Source organism: Nothobranchius furzeri, chromosome 6 (genome assembly GCF_043380555.1).
Source record: "Nothobranchius furzeri strain GRZ-AD chromosome 6, NfurGRZ-RIMD1, whole genome shotgun sequence".
Classification (NCBI taxonomy): Eukaryota; Metazoa; Chordata; class Actinopteri; order Cyprinodontiformes; family Nothobranchiidae; genus Nothobranchius; species Nothobranchius furzeri.
The window spans coordinates 74,171,176-74,197,815 of record NC_091746.1 but is presented as its reverse complement, the minus strand read 5'-3'; the positions used below and the strand labels follow the sequence as shown (position 1 = coordinate 74,197,815).

The following is a 26,640-nucleotide window of genomic DNA, read 5'->3' as shown; positions in this document are numbered from 1 at the left end:
GAGGCAGAAAGAAGGTCAAATCTCCTCTGGATTGTTTCCGCATGGAGTTAGCATGTTCTCTCCATGCACTTGTGGCCTTTACCAAAACATGTAGGTTAAGTTGACTGGAGATCCCTGGTTGTTTGTCTTGGTGAGGGACTGGACAGCTGTCCAGGTTGTCCCCTGCCTCTTGCCTGATAACAGCAGGAGACTCAGACTCCCCTTGACCCCACTGGGAATTTAGGGGTAACATGATTTTTGTGTTTTAAACAGAAAAAGAGAATAAACATGCATCCTGACACAAGATGTAACATTTGTCGTCGTCGTCTTCCTCCGCTTATCCGGGTCCGGGTCGCGGGGGCAGCATCCCAACTAGGGAGCTCCAGACCGTCCTCTTCCCGGCCACCTCCACCAGCTCCTCCGGCAGGACCCCAAGGCGTTCCCGGACCAGATTGGAGATGTAACCTCTGCAACGTGTCCTGGGTCGACCCGGGGACCTCCTGCCGGCAGGACATGCCCGAAACACCTCCCCAGGGAGGCGTCCAGGAGGCATCCTGACCAGATGCCCAAACCACCTCAACTGGCTCCTTTCGATCCGGAGGAGCAGCGGTTCTACTCCGAGTCCCTCCCGAATGTCCGAGCTCCTCACCCTATCTCTAAGGCTGAGCCCGGCCACCCTACGGAGGAAACTCATTTCGGCCGCTTGTATCCGTGATCTCGTTCTTTCAGTCATTACCCAAAGCTCATGACCATTGGTGAGGGTTGGGACGTAGATCGACCGGTAAATCGAGAGCCTGGCTTTCTGGCTCAGCTCCCTCTTCACCACGACAGATCGGCTCAGCGTCCGCATCACTGCAGACGCCGAACCAATCCGCCTGTCGATCTCCCGATCCCTCCTACCCTCACTCGTGAACAAGACCCCGAGATACTTAAACTCCTCCACTTGAGGTAGGACCTCTCCCCCGACCCAGAGTTAGCAAGCCACCCTTTCCCGGTCGAGAACCATGGTCTCAGATTTGACATTTTTCTACTGTAAAACATTTCGAACACATTTAACAAACCAAACATGGTCCTCTCAGAAGACAGAGTTTCAGTTTGTCTGCAGAAGCATCAGGCTGCAGCTCTCCGCTCGTTTCAGATGCACGTGGAGGCAGATTACACGAATGAGAAGGAATGTTAATGAGGTTGATTATGTGTTCCCACTGATTCACTGATGACTCGTTTTAGAGAGAAAATGGTTTGGCAGTGAAAGGAGCAGCAGAGTAGGTTCATGAATAAAAAGGCAGATTGTCGAGGACAGGAAGTGGCAGTAATTTTAGATTTATCAGATTTAGATCATCCCACAACAAGGCTGATGTTTACAGAGTTTTATTTTGAGCCCGGCTGTCCAGGAATTACTAAATTGAGTGAAAACTTGTTTCTGTCCAGATCCGATTAATTAAAGGTCCTTAAACATGCTAAATATATTCGTTGAAGCGTTGACGATGCTATATTGTTATTTCCTAATGGAAAAAAAACCCAAAGCAGTTTTTGGTTTCATGCATGTAATTTCCTGTCTCAGCAGCAAATAGTCTGCTGTCTGCCCAGCAGCTGCACACAGCTGGATGGGGATGTTGCTGCATTATCACGACTCGGGCATCCTACTCGAGTCCAGATCCCTCTTCCCCTCGACTGTAAACACTAACACCCAACCTCTCTGTGTGGCAAACAGGCACTTTAATCTCCACGGTTGTGAAGAAGGGATTTCTTTCTTATTTCGTCTGCACTTTAAAAAATGCCTAGATCCCAAAAACAGATTTCTATCTGTGAGAGGAAGATGATCCCTGTCCGGTCATCCTGAAGAATCGTCAGAAGTGGTTGAATCTTATCTTCAGGAGCTCTCAAAAACCCGAGCCAGAATGTGACCGTGATTTCACAGACTGCTTGTTAAACCACCTCCAGTTCCAGAGTGGATTTTCAGATGGATTACTCCTTAAACAGGCACCATTTAACCATTAAACACGCCAGATGAATAGCGGTGCTAACTGCTAGCCACTAGCAGCTTTTTTAGTGGAAAGTTTCAAGGGTGAGCGTCAGGGAAACAAAAAGAAAGATCTGCCTTGTAGATACATTTTTTAAAACTCTTATAGAAAACTTGTCTTCTTAGAAACCAAGCCCAATTTATTATATGAATTAGGTTTTTTTTCCCCACTTTGTTTAAAATCTAGCAGATAAAAGCCAAAGCCAGTGGGGGACAATCTCTTACTTCTGCCTGGACAAGCAATCCTCATCCTTTTCAAAAGGCGCAGTCATGCGTTTTTCACAGAGAAGCTGATGTTTGGGTAACCAAAATGTTTGGTAACAGAGAAGCAAAAGTAGTAAAGAGGCACGAGGCAGTGGCTAACCCAGTGACCCAGTTGACTCAGAAATAGTTTTTGCTGAAACATGGAGGAGCCTCTGTTATGTTCTGGCCGCTCTGCTGCATCTGGCACAGGGGTCTTGAATCTGTGTAGGGTACAATGAAATCTCATGACTATGGGATTCTAGAGAGAGGTTGGTCTCAGTCACAGGTCATCAGCCTTGCAACAGGACAATGACCCAAACCACACAGCTACAAACACCCGAGAACGGCCACAAGGAAAACAAAGGGCTATACTAAAGTGGCCTTCATGAGCCCCAACCTCAGTCATATTGAGCATCTTTGGAAGGAGCGGAAACATGCCGTCTGGAAAAGGCGCCCTTCAAACCTGAGACAACTGGAGCAGTTTGTGCATGAGGAGCGGGCCAAAATACCTGCTGAGCGGTGCAGAAATCTTGTTGACAGTTACAGGAATGATTTGATTGCAGTGATTGGCCCAAAGGGTCGAGCTGCTAAATATTAGGTTAGGGGAACCATCATTTTTGTCCAGGGCTGCTCCATGAGTAAATGTATTAAATTATTCCATTGAAGCATGTTTGAAAAGAAATGTTTGACTTTCACTAGTTGAATTTCATAGAAATTGTATTTGTTACTTTTGTCAGACCTTCTCAGTGGCCTACTGGTATGAGTGTCCACCCTGGGACTGGGAGATTAGGGTTCCAATGCGGTCCGGTCATAGCCTGGCCAGCCAGGAACTCTTCTGTTCAAATAGCCCCACCCCCTGAGAATTCTAACCGAGCCGGTCAGCGCTGAGCAGTGTACGTCACACACACACATCAAGGCTGAGTTTCTCATAAACAACGACGACTGAGCGGCGTTTGCTGCGGCTCTTTCCTCTGTTCTGACTTCGACGCGTCTTTAAAACCACAACAAGTAGAAGCGCTAAAAGCCTTTCTTCTAAAGAAAGATGTCTGCGCCGTCGCCAGACGCCATTTTTGACTACAGATAAAAATCTACAGTGTCGCGCGGTACAGGCCGCATTTCTGCCTTTTTTTCTGATTGGTTATTTTTGAGCCAGCTAGTCCCGCCCCTCATGCGCTTCTCTGCCTGTGAGTAACCAGACTAGTTCTCTGTGTAGAACAGAGGACGAGTCTGGCAGGCCAGGGTAGTCAGGTCAAACCGAAGACTTTAAAAATGTGCCCCAGTGCCTCCCTGCTTGATTGGGGGTTTAAATCACCACACAGCTCACCGCTCCCCAAGAGGATGAGTCAAACGCGAAGATGTAATTTCACCAATGTCTGATGATGACAAATGGGACTAACTTTAACTTTGTTATTTCTGTGACCATTGTGGGGTTTTCTTTCGTTTACCAAAGGTTACCAACAATTTTGTCCCTGTCTGTATATACTATTATACAAATTTAGTAAGACAGGCAGGCAGGCAGGCAGGCAGAAAGACAGATAATGTAGGGACAGCAGTGCCTCAGGAGGTACAGCGGGTTGTCCAGTAATAGGAAGGTTGCAGGTTCGATCCTGGCTGGCTTCCACCAGAGAATGCTGCTGCTGTGTACTTGGGCAATACACAAAACCCTTGCCTGCTGGTGGTGGTTGGAGGGAGCGGTGGCTCCAGTGTTCGGAAGACGTGCCCCAGGGCAGCTGTGGCTACATTGTAGCTCGTCATCACCAGCGTGTGAATGGGTGGATCACTGACTGTGTTGTGAAGTGCCTTGGGGGGCTGTAGAACCCTAAGAAGGTGCTATAAAAATACAGGCTATTTACCATATCCATTTTTTTCACTTTGAAAACTAAATGAATTCAAACAACAATAAAGAATGGTACCAAAACATCCTCCCAGAGGTACACCTCCAATCATCCAACAACAGTTTGGTGATGAACGGCATCTTGAGGACTGTGTCTTGAGGTTTAAGTGATAACTGAGCGACTTGGTGAACAAATATTGTTTGGGGGAAACTCTCCAGACCCTAAGCTCTCTAAGAACTAGTCCATCCTCAAGAGGCAGTTGCATAAACAAAAGAATATGAATTCTGACGCACTGCGTATGAAAAATGGGCTCTACCAGTCAGGATCTAGTCCAGAAGTTTACGTACATGTCAGGGTGAATGCACAGCTCTGAAAACTACTCAGACATTTACCCTTTGGTTAAAATTAGTGTAACTCTATAAAAGCCATTGAAACGTGTGAAGTCCAAGCCAGTATACATCTGTAACCATGGAAACGTTTGGGAAAAGACTGAAGCAGTAAACTTTGTAAGAACCAAAACTTTTCTAAATGTATGGCCTTGGCTGTAGATGTTACAGGTAAAATACTGCTAATGGCTCCATGAATGTTTCTGTTAGATACACCCAAGCACAGAAATGATGAAAACAACCGTTTTACCTAAATCCACCATGTCAAGAGTGTCGCACACTTACGCTGTAGAGGACATCCACCCAGCCCTCCATGGTGATGCTTTGGAACACGGTAAGAACCGCAAACAGGATGTTGTCAAAGTTGGTGATGCCAAAGTTGGGTCCGATCCAGTAAGACCTGCAGACGGTTCCTTCAGGACAAGTTCTGGCTGGTGGCTCGGAACCACAAGGCCAGTCGACCACCCTATCACCTGGACACAACGACTTTGGATTATTATAGAAACCTAGAATTTTAATGAGACTTTATTTAACTGAATGAATCTATTCATTACAAACATCTCTACTCCATTTGTAAGTTCACACATCATCAGCTCACGATAAATGTAATTTACACTTTGACCTGTAAGACTAAAATTATTCACTTTTTGTACGGTTATCACAAACCCTGAAGCGTCTCAGTGACAGAAATAACTCACACAGATCGTACGTTCGCAGGGTGCCGCCTGTGCAATCCAACACTCAAGGATAAAAAAAGCACGCGTTCACACATTCCTACAACTGGTTCAGCCAATAACATGAAAGTCTTGCCTCCACAATAATTACCACCGTGGATAAATTCAGCTGCTCAGCCTGGAATTATTAGGCTTGTCTATTATGAGTTGACCTGAGATGAAACATAGCTGAGTTTATAATTACCCATATTTTCTTTATTTCCTGATTTATTGATTTGGTCATGCACTCACCAGTGGGACTGAAACAGGAGTGGTGGAATTTGCCCATGTAGAACTCCATCCCGACAATGGCAAAGATGACGATGGCGAAGAAAAGCAGCAAGCCGATCTGCAGCAGAGGAACCATGGCTTTCATTATAGACTTCAACACCACCTGGAGACCTGCAGGACACGGAGAGAGGACACGGTCAAGCTTAGTCTCTAAATGTGGCTAAAGAGGAAAAGCTTCATACCGTTCTGGCCGATTCAATGCATTTAAACACAATCATAAAGTCTCAAAATAACATTCTGTTGGCAAAAAAGTTTATTAATGCAGGAAGGACATTAATTATGATATCAAACACAGGCCAGCTCTTCCAGGGGAATCCTAAGACATCCCCTGGACAGCTGAGGAACATAGTCCTTCCAGGAGGCATCCTAACCAGATGCCTGAGCCACCTCAACTGGCTCCTCTTAATGTGGAGGAGTAGCGGCTCTACTGTGAGCCCCTCCCAGATGACCAAGCTTCTCACCCTATCTTTAAAGCTGTTCTTACAGGACCAGAGCGTTCGCAAAACGGGATTTGCCGCGGCTCCCTGGGGAGGATTTTGGCATTTATATTAGCACAGCTGAAGCTATAATAAACTGCCATCAGGCACCTCTCAAACCAAGATGGGATAAAGGGAGGTCGCTGGACCCCCCATGTGACGTACAGGGTTGCACATTCAGCGTCAGACCGAAGACACGTCAGACTGATGGAATTTCTTTTTCAGGACCTTTAGCTTTGATGTGACCTGCTTTTTGTCCCGCTTGACGCCCGCTCAGCCAGTGTTTTCACCACGGCGTCGCACAGCTGGCTGTCTCTCACCGTCCCCATAAAAAGTCCCCTACTCTGTTCGTCCGCTCGCACGGCCAAAAGCTCCATGGTCTCCGCGTCCGTCCAGACGACTGTCCTTCCGGCCGGCACCCGGTGCGCAGTATACGTGACTAACGCGACCACCTTCTTTTGCGGGGGGGCCTCCCACAGTCGCTTCAAAGGGATTAGTGGGGCTGACACGCGTTTAGACGTCAGAGGCTGATGCAGCAATATTACTACCAAGCGAGGCGGAACGAATGCCGCAATATTTGCGCAACGCCATGACGGCATGGTGTGTCCTATAAAAGCACCTTAAGGGAGAGCCCAGCCACCCTGTGGAGAAAACTCATTTCAGCCGCTTGTATCCGCGATCTCGTCCTTTCGGGCACTACCCAAAGCTCGTGACCGTAGGTGAGGGTAGGAACGTAGATCGACCGTTAAATTGAGAGCTTTGCCTTCTGACTCAGCTCTCTCTTCACCACGACAGACCGGTACAATGCCTGCATCACTGCAGATGCAGCACTAATCCACCTATCGATCTCACTCTACATCTTTCCCTCACTCGTGAACAAGACCCCGAGATACTTCAACTCCTCCACTTGGGGCAGGACCTCATCCCTGACCCGGAGAAGGCATTCTACCCCTTTCTGACTCTGATTTAGAGGAGCTGATTCTCATCCCAGCTTCACATTCGGCTGCTCCAGCCTGGAGATCACGGTCTGATGAACCAACAGGACCATATCATCTGCAAAACGGAGACTGGCAGAGACTGGTTTTCCTTAGGCCACCAAAACGGATCCCCTCAACACCTTGGCTGCTCCTAGAAATCCTGTCTATAAAAGTTATGAACAGAATCAGTGTCCCCTGAATAGATCTTACCAGGAAGGCTCAGAAGTGTGATCCCCCTGTAGTTGGAACACACTCTGTGGTTCCCCCTTTTTAAATAGGGGAACCACCCCAGTCTGCCAATCCAGTGGGACTGCCCCCGATGTCCACATGATATTGCAGAGCTACGTCAACCAACACAGCCCCACAACATCCAGAGTCTTAAGGAACTCCGGGCGGATCGCATCCACACCCGCCACCCAGAAGCTTTTTGAGCACCTCAGTGACCTCGGCCCCAGAGATTGGAGAGTCCAACCCAAAGTCCCCAGACTCTGCTTCCTGACTGGAAGACGTGTCACTGGGATTGAGGAGGTCTTTGGAGTATTCCGCCCTCTGATCCACAATGTCCCAAGTAGAGGTCAGCAGCACATCGTCACCACTGGAAACAGTGTTGGTAGCGCACTGCTTTCCCTCCTCAGATGACGATGGTGGACCAGAATCTCCTCAAGCCATACGGAAGTCTTGCTCCATGGTCTCACCAAACTCCTCCCACGCTCGGGTTTTTGCCTCCGCGACCACCCGAGCCGCGTTCCGCTTGGACTGCCGGTACCCATCAGCTGCCTCTGGAGTCCCACAGGCCAAAAAGACCTGATAGGACTTTTTCTTCAGCTTGACAGCATCCCTAACCACTGGTGCCCACCATCGGGTTCAGAACAACAACAACAAGAGGCACCGACGAACCTGCGGTCGCAACTCCAGTCATTCTCCTCGACAATGGAAATAAGGAACATGGCCCACTCCGACTTCATTTCCCCCGCTTCCCGGGGACGTGTTCAAAATTCTGTTGGAGGTGGGACTTGAAGCACCTTGTGAGAGCAGACACGTTTCCAGCAGAGCCCTACAATACGTTTGGTCCTACCAGTTCTGACCAGCATCCTCCCCCACCACCAGGTAGTGGTCATCTATTTCCATGCTGTAGTTCTTCTTTAAAACACGGAGCAGTTTTGTTTACCTGTTTTCCCGCTACGTTGACGACACAGGCAGCATAAAGTTAACTTATGAGTCAGAATCAGAAGGCAGCATAGCATTTATGGACTTGAAAATAAGCAGGCAGACCGACGGGACCCTAAACATAAACACATACAGGAAACCAACACACACAGACCAATTATGGACATCAGAACACCCCACCATACACAACATGTCAGTAATCAGAACATTATATCACCGAGCAAACATGGTAACAGAAGAAAAAGACCAAAAACAAGAAGACAAACACATACAACACGCTTTAAAGACCTGCAGATACCCAACATGGGCAATAAACAAAGGTAAACGACAAACAACAACAGAAAGAAAAGAACAACCTAAGCAAAGAACCAGAAACCCAGAAAGACAAGAACCAAAACCAGTGATAACCCTACCATACATCAGAGGCATAACAGAAAAAATAAGAGCAACAATGAAAAAACACAACATAAACACACCAACAAAGCCATACACAACAGTTAGAAACAGACTAGTACACCCAAAAGACAAGACACCAGCTGGACTTAAATGGTGAGTCATTTACGAAATCCCATGCAAAATATGCAATAAAACATACATAGGAGAAACCGGACGCCAACTCAACACACGAACAATAGAACACAGAAAGGAGTGCGAGAAAGAAACAAGTCGAAGACACACAAGAGCAGCAAAACAAGAAGCAGAAAGTACAATAAAGAAGTCAGCCGTAACAGATCACTGCACAAGAGAAAACCATATAATGGACTGGGACAACACAAGGATCATAAACACCGAACAACAGAAATACAAAAGATGGATTCAAGAAGCTATTGAGATAAGGAGACGCGGATGTGGGACCATGAACAGGGACGATGGAGTTTACTCGTTGGAGCGTGCATGGGACTGCATCGTCGGAGAGGGGAGAGCGGGCAGCAGAGGGCGACAACGTCCTCTGCTGCCCGCGGATAAACGCAATAGGAAGTGACGCCAGCATCAGCGTCAGCCTGAGGAAGTTTGCAACCGCAAACGAAACGTAGCGGGACAACAGGTAACAAAACTGTTTCTGTGTTTTAAAAAAGAACGTCAGCATGGAATTAGAGATACGACACAGCAGGAACACACCTAAGATGTTCAAAGGTAGTGGTCAGTTGACAGCTCCGCCCTCTCGCCACCCGAGTGTCCAAGACATGCAGCCGCAGATCAGATGAAACGAAAACCAAGTTGATCATCAAACTGCGGCCTAACGTGTCCTGGTGCCAAGAGCACATATGGACACCTTTATGTCTAAACATGGTGCTTGTTATGGACAATCCATGATGTGCACCAAAGTCCAATAACAACACCGCTCCGATTCAGATCCAGGGGACTGTTCCTCCCTACCACACCTCTCCAGGTCTCACTGTCATTGCCCACGTGAGTCCCCAGCAGAACGAGGGCCCCTAAGTGTAAAAATTTTATTTTTGAAACCATCTTCAGTTTGAGTCAGAGACTTACTGGGGATTCCCGACACTAGCTTCAGGGGCCTCAGGACTCTCACGGCTCGCAGAGTTCTTAGGTCAAAGTCTGAGCCTACCGTGGCAAGAATCCTGGGTGAAAAACACAAAAAGTTATTTTAAAAAACAAGCAGCACATTATTAACATCTGCAGTTTGTGTAAAAGGAAATTCTAATTAATAAAATTCTCCTGTTTCTGCCATTACCTACAAATGGAGCTGTGTGTGTGTGTGTGTGTGTGTGTGTAGGTGTGTGTGTGTGTGTGTGTGTTCTTGTACAAACTACATACTGAGGACCATTTTGACCATTTCCCCTACAAAGTGAGGACATTTTTTGGTCCTCACTGTTTTTAGAAGCATACCAGAAGCTTATTATACCAGTTAGAGGTATAGTGTGAATTAAAGAACAAGTCGCCTCCTACAAGAAACTTACTCCACTCCCACTTCATGTTTGAAAAATGCAACAAATGCTGTTGCCTGGCAGATCGAGAGGGCAGAGCCGCTAAAAAATACACACACACACACAGGCTTACAACAGCATTGTGACATCATAATGTACCAGCTAACATCATAGTGTACCTCTTAGCCAATAGCAATGGCAGATTAAAATTCAAATGTAGTGCAGAGTTTTTACCTGACAACAGCGCAACACTGACAGTTTTAGGAAGAATATTTAAATTTTAACTAAGATGCACTAAAGTGCCAAATTATTATTCACCCATATCTAAAGCATGATTAGACACTAATTTATATAGTTTACCAGCAAAAAATGTAGACTTGGGGGTGACTTGCTCTTTAAGTTTTAATTAGGGTTAAGGTTAGGAATAGATCTGCATTGGTTATGGTTAGGGCATGGGTTAGGCATGGTGAAATCATAAAAATGAATGGAAGTCAATGGAGGATCCTCACTATGATAGAAAAACAGACGCGTTTGTGTGTGTGTGTGTGTGTGTGTGTGTGTGTGTGTGTGTGTGTGTGTGTGTGTGTGTGTGTGATTCCACAGCACAGCTGGCAGCCCTTATTACTGGCTGTACACACAGAGGGAGACTTAAATGCTTCACGGAGACACTCACATATATGTAAAAAACTCACCCCCCAGGCTAAAGCAACTCGGAGAGAAAGTAAGACAAGGGGAGGAAGAAGATGAATATTAGAGCTGATTTAAGAGGACAGAGGGTAAAGGAATGCAGATTGGGAATTGTAATTATGTGGAATCTAGCTGAAGAACATTCCTGTTCATTTTCTATTCATTTATAGCTTCCTAGTAGAAGCTAACCATTAGCAATAGCAACTCCACAACATGGCGGAGCATGTTTCCGTTATTAGTGGAGATAGCAATGTTATCATTAAAGTCACATTTTTTTACCCAAGGGAAGAGCGTAGGAAGGCAGTTGCTGTTAGAGAGGTTTCCATTTGAACAATAATAATGAGTAAGACTCATGATCCTGTTGTTTTCCTCTAGAGTGTTGTTTCCCCACAGAAGACACCTCACAAGGCAGTCAGTCAGACCACAGCAGAGTTATGGAAAAATAAATACATAAAAAAACGAGTGAGTGACACCTTTGACCTTCTCCTCAGTCGGTAGGTTTTTGTCAGACTCCCAAAAAAAAAAACCTGGAGAAGACTGAGGGCAGCAATTAACAGGGTGGGTGACTCCACCCCCTAGCCAATCAGTGAGCGGCTGTCTCTGATGCCATGTTTGGCTGGGCATGGTACATCCACAAGCTCACACACAGGTTTTCCTTTTTATCTACAAACAGGTGCGACCCTTACAGCCCCGACTCTCAACTCAGGTCCAAATTCACAGAAGACACAAAATGTATTTCGTTGTATAAATTCATGGATAAACAAAATTTCCCCTTTCGGTCATCAAATCTTGATGCTGACATTCAGCTTTTATCGGTCAGGTAAGAATAGAGTTCCATTAAAGCAGGGGTGTCAAACTCAAACTCACACGGGGCCGAAATGAAACTCTGGGACGGAGTCGAGGGCCAAACTTAATATTTTTTGAAAAAGTGACGGCAAATTTGCACATTTTCTTTATCAACATTTATGCAATTTTGAACCTTTAAATTTGGAAACAAACATATTTCTGCATTAACACTGAATGTGGAATAACCAAATGACACACGAGCAAGTCAGTTTTAAATAAAAGGCATTAGTGGTATTCATTACTTGTGGTATAATCAGCATTTTTAAAATCTATTCAGGATTTATGTTTTCTTGTTTATTCATTTTTCTTATTTTTTATTCTCCTTTTTTCTCCTGTAATACGTGTCATCGCTGCTGTGACGTCTAGCTTTCCCCACTGAGGAACAATAAAGGGATTTTCTATTCTATTCATCTATCTGCAGCCTTTCCACTTCCTGTTTACTGTAGGTTAAATCTTTTCTCACGTGCCAACAACAAAATTAAAATATAATTTTATCTTAAATGAAAATGCAACATCTCACCTGTTAACTTTCAGGTTTTGGAGCAGAAAAAGAGCATAAAACCAACATATTTAAAGCTCAGTTTGCTCCACTGGTTTACTGTGATGCTCACCTGTTCCAGCCAGATACCTGCATCATGGGGTTGATCTGAGCTGAGGAGGAGACTCCTGTTGTTTTGTTCATCTTCATCATAATAATGACAACATTAGATGACAACAGGAGCTCACATAGGTTTGTGCTGATGAACATGTCTGAGCAGCTTGACCACGTTGTTGTGTGTCGGGGAGGAAACAGAACGGAAGTTACGGTGTAACTATGGTTCTGTGAGTTCCTGGATGACTGCCAGTCACAGGGGTCACTCGGAACTTCTCGGGCGAGAAGATCCCGGGAGACCCGAACGTAGCTATCGGCGCGTAATTTATAGACTCGCGACCAGGTGCGCTAAGTGTCACGTGCGTGACTTTGTTTACATTAGTACTCGACCTGCGCAGAGCGTGAGGAGATACATCCACTCTGTTTACTGCCACTGGCAGTCAGGAGGGAACGAAACAGAACCACAGAGCCGTGCTGGTTTGAGCGTGTCGCTGCTCGCTGGAGTTATATCAGCTCTGTCTGGACGTTAGTTGGAAAACTTCCTCTTTAAGTCGTGAACACATTACTGAGCGGCTAGAATCTCCGTTTCTGGGCTTCAACGTCAGAAAACAGCTGAGTGAACTCGGCGCTGAGTGAGAGGAGTGTAGTTTGTCCGAGACAGCGGAGCTGCAGACACCCAACTACCCCTGACTGCCTCGGGCTGGAAAAAACACAAAGGAGGGGACGCGTCGCCTCCGCGCTGACGCTGCAAAGCATCATGGCAGTTGAAGTCTTTGCTGTAAAATCGGCCAGCGGGCCAGTTTTAATATATTTTTGATATTTATCTCGCGGGCCACATAAAAATGCTACGCGGCCCGCATCTGGCCCGCGGGCCTTGACTCTGACATATGTGCTTTAAAGAGAAGACAGGTGACTCATCATGTTACCTTTTGAAATTTACAGAGAAAATCTCCAGTTCTTGCACATCCTTAATTTAGAACTTCCAAAGCAGCTGACGACAGCGTTTCTTCATCCACATGTCCGAGACAGAAGACCTGATATGTTTCTCAATGTCAAGGAACCTTGCCCTGATGTTTTAAACCCGCCCCGGTTGCCTAGGAGATACGTCATCGGGAGCCGCCAAGACGGGTTCCAATGTTCATGTTCTACCGAGGCGCGTGTTCTCCGTTTGTTAGCCGTTTAGCTAGCTGAGTGAGGATACACGGGAGATGTCTTGTAGCCTAGCCTTGGTCAAAAATTACCCAGAATACACCGCGGTATTTTCAAAAGGATGGTGGATCAGAAGCCAGCAGCTACTTCAGGGACAGTTTTTTTATTTAAAAGTAAGTCGTCGTCGTCTTCCTCCGCTTATCCGGGTCTGGGTCGTGGGGGCAGCATCCCAACTAGGGAACTCCAGACCGTCCTCTCCCCAGTCACCTCCACCAGTTCCTCCGGCAGGACCCCAAGGAGTTCCCGGACCAGACTGGAGATGTAACCTCTCCAACGTGTCCTGGGTCGACCCGGGGGCCTCCTGCCGGCAGGACATGCTCGAAACAACTCCCCAGGGAGGTGTCCAGGAGGCATCCTGACCAGATGCCCAAACCACCTCAACTGACTCCTTTCGATCCGGAGGAGCAGCGGTTCTACTCTGAGTCCCTCCCGAATGTCTGAGCTCCTCACCCTATCTCTAAGGCTGAGCCCGGCCACCCTACAGAGGAAACTCATTCCGGCCGCTTGTATTTGCGATCTTGTTCTTTCGGTCATTACCCAAAGCTCATGACCATAGGTGAGGATTGGGACGTAGATTGACCGGTAAATCGAGAGCCTGGCTTTCTGGCTCAGCTCCCTCTTCACCACGACAGATCGGCTCAGCGTCCGCATAACTGCAGATGCCGAACCAATCCGCCCATCGATCTCCTGATCCCTCCTAACCTCACTCGTGAACAAGACCTTGAGATACTTAAACTCCTCCACTTGAGGTAGGACCTTTCTCCCGGCCCGGAGTAGGCAAGCCACCCTTTCCCGGTCGAGAACCATGGTCTCAGATTTGGAGGTGTTGATCCTCATCCCAGCCGCTTCACACTAGGCTGCGAACCTACCCAGCAAGAGCTGAAGGTCAGAGCTGGATGAAGCTAGGAGGACCACATCATCCGCAAAAAGCAGAAACGAGATTCTCCTGCCACCAAACTCGACACACTCTACACCACGGCTGCGCCTAGAAATGCTGTCCATAAAGGTTATGAACAGAACCAGTGACAAAGGGCAGCCCTGGCGGAGTCTAACCCTCACCGGGAACAGGTCTGACTTACTACCGACTATGCAGACCAAACTCACGCCCCTCTGGTAAAGGGACTGACTGGCCCTTAACAAAAGGCCACCCACCCCATACTCCTGGAGCGTCCCCCACAGGGTGTTCCTGGGGACACGGTCATAAACCTTCTCCAAATCCACAAAACACATGTGGATTGGTTGAGCAAACTTCCATGCCCCCTCCATCACCCTTGCAAGGATATAGAGCTGGTCCACAGTTCCACGGCCAGGACAAATACCACATTGCTCCTCCTCAATCTGAGATTCAACTATCGATCGGACCCTCCTCTCCACTTCCTTGGAGTAGACCTTTCCAGTGAGGCTGAGGAGTGTGATCCCTCTATAGTTGGAACACACCCTCCTGTCACCCTTCTTAAAGAAGGGGACCACCATCCCGGTCTGCCACTCCACAGGAACTGCCCGAATGACCATGCAATGTTGCAGAAACATATCAGCCATGACAGCCCTACCACAGTCATAGCCTTAAGATACCCAGGACGAATCTCATCCGCCTCCGGGGCTCCTACTTCAGCAACTTCTGCCCCCGAGATTGGACAGTCCATCCCCAGGTCTCCCGGCTTTGGCTACTCCTCGGAATGCGCGTAGGTGGGATTGAGGAGCTTCTCAAAGTATTCCTTCTACCGTCTGACTATAGCCCCAGTTGACGTCAGCAGCTCCCCATCCCCACTGTAAACAGTGTGAGCGAGTTGCTACCTCCCTCTCCTGGGGCGCCGAACATTTAGCCAGAACCTCTTTGGCGCCGATCGATAGTCTTTCTCCATGGCCTCACCAAACTCCTCCCACGCCCGAGATTTTGCCTCGGCAACTGCCACCGCTTCACCCCGCTTTGCTATCCGGTACCCGTCTGCTGTCTCCGGAGACCCACAGACCAGTCACGCCTTGTAGGCCTCCATCTTCAGCCTGACAGCTCCCCAAACCTCTGGTGTCCACCAGCCGATATGGGGGTTGCCATCACGACTGGCACTGGCCACCTTGCGACCACAGCTAGCAACAGCCGCATCAACAATCGCAGAGTGGAACAAGGCCCACTCGGAGTCAATGTCCCCCACTGCTCTCGGGACGCGGTCAAAGCTCTGCCGGAGGTGGGAATTGGAGAATGTCTTGACAGGTTCTTCTGCAAAGCGTTCCCAGCAGACCCTCACTATGTGTTTGGGTCTGCCAGGTCTACGCGGCATCTTCCCCTGCCATCTGATCCAACTCACCACCAGGTGGTGATCAGTTGACAGCTCCGCTCCTCTCTTCACTCAGGTGTCCAAAACATACGGCCGCAGGTCAGATGATACGACTACAAAGTCTATCATCGACCTGCGACCTAGGCTGCCCTGGTACCAAGTGTACCGATGGGCATCCTTATGTTTGAACATGGTGTTTATTATGGCCAAACTGCGGCTTGCACAGAAGTCCAATAATGAAACACCACTCAAGTTCAGATCAGGCGGGCCGTTCCATCCAATCACACCCCTCCAGGTCATGCTTTCATTGCCCACGTGAGCATTGGAGTCCCCCAGCAGGACAATGGAGTCCCCTGATGGAGCACTATCTAGCAGTCGTCCCAGGGACTCCAAAAAGAGTGGGTACTCTGAACTGACATTTGGCCCATAAGCACAAACAACAGTCGGGACCCGTTCCCCGACCCGTAGGCATAGGGAAGCTACTCTCTCGTCCCAAGGTTAAACCCCAACACACAGACAGAGTGTCTTGGGGCTAACAAAAAGCCAACCCCAGCCTCTCACCCGGAGCAACTCCAGCAAAGGAGAGTGTCCACCCCCTCTCAAGGACTTGGGTTCCAGGGCCAATGCTATGTGTCGAGGTGAGTCCAACTATATCTAGCCAGTACCGCTCAACCTCGGCCACAAGCTCCTGCTCCTTCCCCGCCAGCGAGGTGACGTTCCATGTCCCAATAACCAGTTTCCTTGTCCGGGGATCGGACCGCCAAGGCTCCCGCCTTGGTCTGCCACCTAATCCACACTGCACCGGACCCTTCATGCTCCTCCTGCGGGTGGTGGGTCCACAGTTGGATGAGCCCATGTATCCGGTTCGGGCTGGGCCCGGCCGGGCCCCATGGGCGAAAGCCCGGCCACCAGGCGCCCTCCGGGCCGGGTAACTCTTTGTTTTTACTCTTTGTTTTTACTTCCATGAAAGATCTTCTGAAAGTAAAAGCGTTAGTGACTAAAAGTAAGTCAACTAATTTAAAATTGTTGGTTAGTTGCTTAGTAGTTGCAGCTTCGGTGGCTTGTGGATAGTAACTTATTTATATCTTTAATTTAATAAGCATTACACAATTTAAAAAGTAAAAGGCTCATTATATATTGATATTGAACTAATACGTATAAAATATAACGTTATCTCCCATGTCACGTGACGTTACGTGACCGCCGTGGAAGCCGCGACCACGTGATGCAAGTCTGTTCTCTTTAACCGTTTTTTTTTTTACCAAAGAAGGACAGTGTCCTCGTAAGCAAGGCGCCTGGCCTCGCAAGACATCGCCTCGCAAGGCCAGGCACCTTGACATTGAGAAACACCCCTGGTCTGACCATAACGTAGATTATTCGTAGCAAGTGATGCTCCCAGTCACACACGTCAACCAGGAATCTGTGCTCGATATTCGACCAGAACCTGGAGATAAAATGGTAAATGTCCTGTATTTGATATAGTGCTTTCTAGAGTCCCACAACCCCCCAAGTCTCTTTACAACACAGTCAGTCATTCACCCATTCACACACATTCACATGCTGATGGTGATGAGCTACATCATAGCCACAGCTGCCCTGGGGCGCATTGACAGAAGCAAGGCTGCTGTACGCTGGCACCACCAGCATCAAGGTGGGGGAAGTGTCTTGCCAAAGGACACAACAGCAGTAACAGACTGAGCAGGACTCGAACCAGCAACCTTCCAATCATGGGGGACACTTAACTCCTCTGCCATTGTCACCACAGCTACAATAAAAAGTCAGTGGTTGGGTCTAGTCCTAAAAGGGGCAAACATCAGAAAGTGATCAAACCTCCAAACAGCACCCTATCTGCTAAGAAAAATGTCTCCTAGCTCGCTGTGGACAAATACCACCCCAAAAGGTTCCATCTAAGACGGCTGAGAACACTAGAAATACAAAAGAAAGGAATCTAAAAGGAAGCATCCCAGAGAGCGGGGGCTCTCCTGAGTGTGAGTGATGTAGTTTAATTACCGCGACCCCGTCCAGCTGGGGGCTGTGATTGACTTTTTCACACTTCTCTGTAAGAGGAGACAGGCGATCTCTGAGGACAGACATGAGAACATGATGCTGACAACCTACATGAATAACTGCTCCCCAGCTGTGTGATCATCACCAGCCGGTCTCAGACTGTCGGTCTGCCTAGGCGCCTGCCTCTCTACTGGCCTGTCGGCTCGTCTCACCTGAACTAAACCACCAGGTCCATTTTTTATGTGACAGTCTGCCAGTGGTGGTTGTGTCGTTGTCAAAATTAGTGGACGTTTCTCTAAAACTGCTGATGGTAAATGTTGACTTGAGTGTAAAGCTTGAATGAGTCTTCTTATCCTTCGTGGAAATAATCAGTCTAGTCCTGTTGCATCGTCTTCCGCCTGTCGCGGTGCGGGTCGCGGGCGCAGGATCCCAACTACGGAGTTCCAGACCGTCCTCTCCCTGGCCATCTCCACCAGCTCCTCTGGTAGGACCCCAAGGCGTTCCTGGGGTCCTGGGTCAACCAGGGCGCCTCCTGCCGGCAGGACATGCCTGAAACACCTCCCTGGGGAGGCGTCCAAACCACCTCAACTGACTCTTCTCAATACGGAGGAGCAGCAGCTCTACTATGAGTCTCTCCCAAATGTCCGAGCTCCTAACCCTATCCCTAAGGCTGAGCCCAGACACCCTGCAGAGAAAACTCGTTCCGGCTGCTTGTATCCGCGATCTTGTTCTTTCGGTCACTACCCAAAGCTCATGACCATAGGTGAGGACCGGGCGGTAGATCAACTGGTAAATTGAGAGCTTAGCTCTCTGGCTCAGCTCCTTCTTCACCACAACAAACCGGTAAACAGTTTAACATTAAGGTTTTTTTAAAGGGTTTACAGCTGCAAAGACAACCAAAGACTCCCAACTTGTAATTCAACTTTACTCAAATTTTCTACACATTTGCAGTGGAAGGGATTATTGCTTTGTAAGTTGTTCTCTGGGTTAAAAAAGCTCCGGTGCTCCTGTTTGAAGATGCAAAAGTCAGCCAGAGAGGAAAGTAGCGTCGGACGACAGGATCTGGACTCTTATTTCCTGGAATTTGGACATCTCTCCTCTGATTGGCTAACAGCAACATGACTCTACCACTGACCCATTTGTTCTGCAACACTTCTGTTTTACCTCCACCAATAACACAAGCCTGGAGGAGTTCTGCTGTGTGGTGAAGTTGCTAATGCTAACAGTTAGCTTCTACTAGCAGAGACACTCTGAGCCTTCCCCGTCGTGAGTCCAGACGGGTGAGTCCATGAATGTTAGGTGACAGTGTGATGTAGATCTGTCAGGATTTTCTGATCCTAGAGTTTCACCGTCTGTTTTCTATCAGAAGCTAAAGTAGGAGGTGGGTGTAGGAGACTATTTTCATACTGTTCTTGCATGAAGTAGGTTACCAGTTTAAGTGAACACATGAATGTCTTTCATTCTGACTGATTTTGTAAAACAAACATCTGGTCTCAAAATAATCAAGAGTACATGCATTCATACATTTCTACTGGTTCATCCATGGAGAAGTAGACCTTCACACACGCTGGAGAAAATTAGCTTCACCATAACAGACAGACCAACCCAACAGTGTCTCTCATTAAGCAGGGAATGAGCCGACCAATCACTTCATCGTGAAACATGTCACATCCTATTTGTTTAGTGTGTGTGCGTTTGCAAGTGTGTGATTGGTGGGCTGTTTCGCTGTGATGCTATAAGATGTGAGTGGACAGCTGTGACAGTCAGGAGAGCAAGCAGTTCCCACAACGTTCACAAGGACAGAGGGGATGTACTCAACGTGGCTGCCAGAGCCATTCGGCATCAAAAATGGCTGCTGTGGGTCTAAATTAACACTATGTGGTCTCGGTCTCGGTGTCTCTCTCTCTCTCTCTGTCTCTGTCTCTGTCTCTGTCTCTGTCTCTCTCTCTCTCTCTCTCTCTCTCTCTCTCTCTCTCTCTCTCTCTCTCTCTCTCTCTCTCTCTCTCTCTCTCTCTCTCTCTCTCTCTCTCTCTCTCTCTCTCTCTCTCTCTCTCTCTCTCTCTCTCTCTCTCTCTCTCTCTCTCTCTCTCTCTCTCTCTCTCTCTCTCTCTCTCTCTCTCTCTCTCTCAGGGACAAAATCCTGGGGCTCAACGGTAACTCCTGATGACAGAAATCAGGTAAACCCGTCTGCCTTCCGATCTCAAAGTTAATATTAATAATAATAATAAAAATAAAAGCAATTAATTAAAAATTGCTAAGCTTACCTCAAAATATGACAAATCGAACCAATCTGCTTTTCATATTTCATTCAGTTCTTTAAAAAGTTGCTTTATTTCTTCGTAAATAAATGTTTAAAAAATAAAATGAGATTATAAAACACAATAAGACACAAAAACAACAAAAATAATATAAAAAGGGAGAATCTATTAGCTCGATGAAGCTATTCCCATCCTGTTTCAACACTCAGATCCAGATAAATGTGTGTCAGGGTCGCAAAAACATCAAAACAACTGAGTGACTTTAAATAATGTGATCCATTTTGTTTTTCCAAAAAAGGGGGAAAGAAGAAGAAAATAAATGAGGGGAAAAAATGAAAAAAGGAGAAAAAAGGAAAAAATAAGGGGAAAAAGGGGAAAAGGAGAAAAAAGAAGAAAAAAAGAGAAAAGAGAAAAAATGAAGAAAAATAATCAAAATAATAATAATAATGTGATCCATTTATTCTTTATTTTGCACAAATCAGTTTATATCAAACTACAATTTACAACAAAGAAGAAACATTTTTTTGTTGAACACGGGTGAAAACCATCGACGTATACATATATGGACAATGGGTTTCCATAGGTTACAATAACACGTTTTTGAGGCTAAATGGGAGGTGGCCACCACCACCATTTTGACCGTGTCACAGGTTCCGTCAAGCCCAGACAATTCCACAAAAGGGAAGAGAGGTGGAGCTGACGGTGGGGCTGTAAGGCTGGGATCAACTGACGACACCCGGTCAACTAGCTAAAAGCTAACCTGAAGCTAACCCAAAGCTAACGCAGAGGTGGGAGCTAAGCTAACGGAGGTAGCAACCTAGCTACAACTGGAGTTAACTGCACAACACCAGAGCTTCTGAGTCAGAGATACGCCAGGCTGACCACTGGGTAAAACCGGGTGGAACACAGAGGTCTCCGAGAGCTCCACAAGCCGGCAGCCGCACAGCAGACAAGCGCCGCTGCGATCTGAGATGCGCAGAGCTGCCGCTGGGGAGAACCAGGTGGAAAGGTTTCCATCCCAGAGCTCCACAAGCCGGCAGCCGCATAGCAGACAGAAGCCACGATCAGACAGAGATGCGCCGAGCTGCGGGGAGGGGAGAACCGGGTGGAAAACATCGGTCTCCCGAGAGCTCCACAAGCCGATAGTGGGAACCCAGCTCCACCAACATGTTATATTTCAACCCATTTTCTAAAGTGCAGCATTATGTTAAATGCACTGGGTTTTACCCTATTACATTTAAATTTCATGGTTAAACAGTACATGTTAAAATCTAAGCTCAGCTCGGCAGTGACCTAAAATACATAAATATAATTTTACTTACCGAAAAAAATGAAGTGGAGACTCCTTGGACGCTCTATTAGTGCAATTAATGCCACAGCAAGTCATTTTGTCCAACAATTGCACAAAAATATCCAAACAAGAATACACACACACAGAGACTCAAATCCTGGAGCAGTTTCCAGGCCAGACCGAGGCTCTACTGAGGCCTTTCCACGGAGTTAGCTCTGTGGTCACGTGGGTCTGATGCTCATTAATTATACAGAATTTTAGGCTTTTAATACACTTAAACAGAAGAGTGAGAAAAACATTCACCCCCCTCAGAGTTGTCATGAGTGTAAACTAGATCATTTAAACCAAAACATGTTTTGGTACCAGGCTGTAAACATGTTTATTTCTGCTGTGAAATTGGTATTTTTAACATGGGAGTCAATGAGGATTTGCTCGCTTCTGACACCAGCCCCTAGTGGATGAGGGTGGAACTGCAATATATTTCATTTCCGCCTTTGCTTCAATTTTTGACCCGCATTGTGTGGGCTTGGTGAAAACAGAAAGCTAACACTGTCATCAACGCTGACGCCTTCCGTTTCTTGTGAAGCACTGAATAACTGTTTCTGTAAACGAGCCACAGATCTGATGGCTCATCATCACTTGTGGTTCCAAACAGGAAGCAGATGCGACAACCGCAGGAAGCTCTCAACTGTCCCAGAACAAACAGAAATTAACATTTTAAATGTAGGTTTCTTTCATTTCAATAAACACAGATGAGTATCATTTCAGGGGGTTATTTTTTAATACTGTACAATAATTATTGTCAGCAGCAGTAAATTTTGCCCAATGAGATGCTCAGAAATCTGTTTTCTGTTCCTCCACAGATCCCTGGGCAGATGAGCGGTGATAAATGTTGCCAATAGTCGAGCGTTCGTGGACATTTTTGCCCTACAAGTGGACAGAAAAAGTACAGACCTTTACTCAAAGAGCGTGAGCAGGATTTAGCCTGGGGCAGATCAGAGAACTGGAAGTTTGTTAATAACATTGTTTTCTGTCTGTCTTTTGTTTTGCATCTATAAATACAGTATGTCTGTAACAACAGATTTATTTCATGGTTAAGGCCCACCGAGAGGCTAATAAAGAATGACAGCAAGAGGAGAAGAGCAGACACAAAGTCAGGAAAACAACATTAACAAAGAAAGATTAATATAAAGACAGACGGTAAAGATATTGCCGGAAAACAGAGATCCGACTGGTTTATTACTTCCAGCCTATGGGAAATGGTACGGAAAACAAACCGTGTCGGAGTTTTTAGACAGAGATACAAGTCTGACCCAAGAGGTTTTACAGGGTTGAGGCGAGAGACGCGTATCGTAACAGGACAAATGTCTCGTTGAAGACAGAACCATCCTGGACGAGTTTTCTTTCAAAGCTTTTTGCCCGTCCACCTCAAAGCCTGCAGACAGGAGCGTCTCAAGAATTTGGAATATTATGAAAAAGTTCTTTATTTTCCGCCACTCATCTCAGAAACTGAAACTAATAATAATTATTATTAGTAGTAAATTTATATAAATTAATAATAGATTAATTAACTGTGAAATGTTTCAATCCTTTACTGCTTAAAATGTTGATGATTACGGTTAACAGATCATTAAACTCCTTGACGTGTGCCAACATCTTAAATAAACTAGCTAGCTATATATTAACTTAGCTTGTGCAAATTATCATTACTGGGCTAGCGCTAACTTTTGATGCTAACCTAGCTTGTGCCGACAACTTATGCTACCTTAAAGGTATATTATGCAACATTTTCATATTTTTAAATCAGTTTCTTGAGCCAGTTTGTGCTAAAATGACCCTTTACAGCGTGAATGAAATGTCACTTAGGCCCTACCACCCTCTGTGGCCAGAATACTGCACTTGCAACTTCTGAGTATCCAGATCGGTTCCTGTAACCCCTACTTCACTGGAGGCATTAGCGGCGTGGAACAGCAGCCGAACGGTTTGCTTGTGAGTTCTGCTGTGCATCAGTACACGCCGGGAGAATCTCAGCTGTGGAGGTGTTTCTCTGCTGTGCTCCTCGCTGGACTTAAGAGATCACACAATCCCTCGAGACTTCACAGGTCACGGTTTGTTTATGCCATCCACCATTAAACCAAAAACAAGGAAATCACGTTTAATATTGCTGATATTATTTATGATGTTGTTCCTCTCCACTTCCAGTAATAAAGCCATAAAAACACACTGCTGAGCTTCTGAAATGATGCTGGGAGACTCCCAGTGGGAATAAATAAGCCTTTAGGACACCTGTTTTGACGTAATCTACATAAATATGAAATTGCATCGCTGCAATAGTCTTTTATTTTGAAAATTACCTGGGTTTTACATTGAAACCGTTAATTATTTCCTGTCTAACCCTATGTTAACTGTGGAAATTGACGTGTCCCAGAAGTGGCTCGTGGCTAAAATAGAATGCAATCCTATCTTTAGCGCCGTGCCGCTTCTGGACATGTCTACAAATGTCCACTTTGTGGCTGGTTTGAATCCCCCCCCCCCCCCCGGACTAAAATGGATTCTATGTGAAGCAGCGACGTTCTGCTGCCATTCCTCGCTGCTGATGCTTCCAGTGTGAAGTCGGGCTTAGACTTAGCAAGGTGGAGCTGAAATGCCTGGCACTGCAACCTGCTTCCAGAACGTCCCCTACATGTTTTAGATCATGAACACAGCTGATTTATTGGATTTGATGGATCGTTCCAGCAGAAACTAATGAAGGCTGGAGACATATTTCAGCAGTTAGTTTAAGGTGTTAAAAATATGAATGCACAACAGGGAAAAATGACCTGTATTTGATCTAGAGTTGTCACGGTGTGAAAATTTAACCTCACGGTTATTGCGACCAAAATTACCACGGTTTTCGGTATTATCGCGGTATTTTTTTTAAACGTGCTACATTTTCACACAACTAAATAAACCCTGTATATCAGGAAAATATTGTCCTCAGTTTGTGTCTAAATTTTGCCTAAAATGTGTTATTTTGTAATTATGTTGTTTATTTGTTTACATTTTTCCCTTTAGTCTTTAAAATACCAATATTTGCCCATAACTTCTTGTTTTTGTCTGTTTGATGTCATCATTGTAAAAATATTAGATCAGATGATACTCAGTACTCAAGTAGCCTTCTAATCAGATACTTTTTTTTACCCTTACTTGAGTAATAAACCCTATATCAGGAAAATATTGTCCTCGGTTTGTGTCCTTCCAGTGAGCTTTGCAGATGTGGGAAAATGTCATCAGGCAGTAATCATTGTTAAATTCATAATTATTCTCGGAGAGAGACCAACTCTATCTGCCCCTGGGAGCCCCGTAATGCATAGCGTCATTTCAACATGGCGGTGTCCGCGACACGGTTTATATGCAGGTAGCGGCGCTGCGGCTGCTTTATATAGCGACTCGTTGCATTCTCCCTCAACCCAAATCCTCGGATCACGCATTTTAGCTAAAACGCTAATGTTAGCTTGCCTTGCGTTGACTGTAGAGTTGTGGGTGATGGTCACGCAGATGTGTCATGAGATTTGAAGCGTTGCTGCCTTTCACAGACACTTTTTCTGCACGTGCTGCAAACAGGATAGCCGTCTTCTATCAGCTGTCCCTCGGCATTCTTCAAATATCCAAAACATGCCCGTACTTCCCACTTTGTCTTCGCCCAATCTTAGCTTGTTACTTCTTCTCTGATCCCACACAAACCTTTGTTAGCAGCGTTGCCAGTAACGGTCAAAGCCTAACATTTTGTTAAAAACCACCACAGCTAGCACAAACCCGCCCAATCAATAATCACTGTTGGATCATGAGTGCATACTAGCACTCTGCACAAAGCAATCTAACAGCAGCAATAAGCTACAACCCAACGATGGTTAAATCAGATCCAGCCAGGGTGTCACATGACACATTAGCAAATCGAGAGGAACATTTGTAAAGTTTTGACTCCTAATAAAGATTTTTGGAGGAAAAAATATTACTTAGGTGTGTTTTGCTTTGGGTTTACCATTTCTGTTTCACTTACTGTAGAGGGGAATCAGTTCTCTGCTAGTAATGCCCAGGCAGGTAACAATGCTAATCAGTGATGGCAAAAGGTCAGGGGGCCTTATTATTGATTAGTTATTGGTTTAAATGTGTTTCAATAATAATAGCTTAAAACATGCCAAAAGCTAACCGTGGTTTCACACTGAAAGCATCAGCGACGCGGAACGGCAGCGGAATGCCACTGCTTCAAATAAAATCCGTTAGAGTCTATGGACCAGAAACCAGCAGCAACGCTGCAATTTCCGGGCGCGTCCTAGAAGAGGGACGCCGCACCGCTAAAGTTAGGGTAGGGTTCTATTTTTGCCGTGTGCCGCTTTTGGGATGTGTCAATTTCCGCAGTTAACATAGGGCCAGACAGGACATCACACACCGCTTCAGTGTAAAATCACCGGTAAATTTCAAAATAAAAGTATTGCAGCGATACAATTTCATATATATGAAGCTTACGTGTGACGCAACAGCGTATTTACTCACCGCATCTTTCCAGAAGAGCAGCGGTGTGTTTTTCGTGGCTTTAACCTTGGCAGTGGAGGAACAACATCATGTATGACATCAAACAGCGATTTCAAACATGATTTATTTCTTTTTGGTTTAATGGCAGAATGCATAAATAAACCGCGGCCTGACGTCTCGAGGGATCGTGTGATTAAGAGCACAGTGAGGAAGCCGTGCCGCTGCCAAGACTGTCCCGGTGTGAAAAGGACCGCTTTGAAGTTCGCGAGTTACCCGTTCCGCTGCCGTTTTGTGCCGCCGATGCTTCCAGTGTGAAACCGGCGTAAACGCACCTGCAAAATCTGAATCAAAACCACCCATTCTAGTAAAACCTTAACAACCCACGAGTTCAAACAATACATTTATATTGCTTCCTGTTTTAGTATAATTTACGTTTTTTTATGATAGTTCTCTTGATTCAGAAAAGGGTAGAAGGCCTTCTCCGGGTCAGGGATGAGGTCCTGCCCCAAGTGGAGGAGTTGAAGTATCTCGGGGTCTTGTTCACGAGTGAGGGAAAACTGGAGCGTGAGATCGATAGGTGGATTGGTGCTGCATCTGCAGTGATGCGGGCGTTGTACCGGTCTGTCGTGGTGAAGAGAGAGCTGAGTCAGAAGGCGAAGCTCTGGATTTACCGGTCGATCTACGTTCCTACCCTCACCTATGGTCATGAGCTTTGGGTAGTGACCGAAAGAACGAGATCACGGATACAAGCGGCAAAAATGAGATTTCTCCACAGGGTGTCTGGGCTCTCCCTTAGAGATAGGGTGAGAAGCTCGGTCATCCGGGAGGGGCTCGGAGTAGACCCGCTGCTCCTCCACATCGAGAGGAGCCAGTTGAGGTGGCTCGGGCATCTGGTCAGGATGCCTCCTGGACGCCTCCCTGGTGAGGTTTTCTGGACACGTCCAACCAGGAGGAGACCTAAAGGTAGACCCAGGACACGGTGGAGGGAC

The 26,640-nt window shown here is 46.5% G+C and overlaps 1 protein-coding gene across 2 annotated transcripts in view; it reads right to left on the bottom strand.

Annotated features, from left to right (window-relative positions):
* cacna1bb (calcium channel, voltage-dependent, N type, alpha 1B subunit, b) overlaps window positions 1–26,640 on the bottom strand; it is a 231,019-nt gene that overhangs the window by 120,603 nt on the left and 83,776 nt on the right. For both annotated transcript variants that reach the window (XM_070552555.1, XM_054744924.2), the window contains exons 6-8: window positions 9,579–9,670; window positions 5,429–5,578; window positions 4,749–4,936 (exon numbers count right to left, since the gene is read on the bottom strand). In XM_070552555.1, the coding sequence (XP_070408656.1) occupies window positions 4,749–4,936; window positions 5,429–5,578; window positions 9,579–9,670 (430 nt within the window). The remainder of the gene's footprint in view (window positions 1–4,748; window positions 4,937–5,428; window positions 5,579–9,578; window positions 9,671–26,640) is intronic.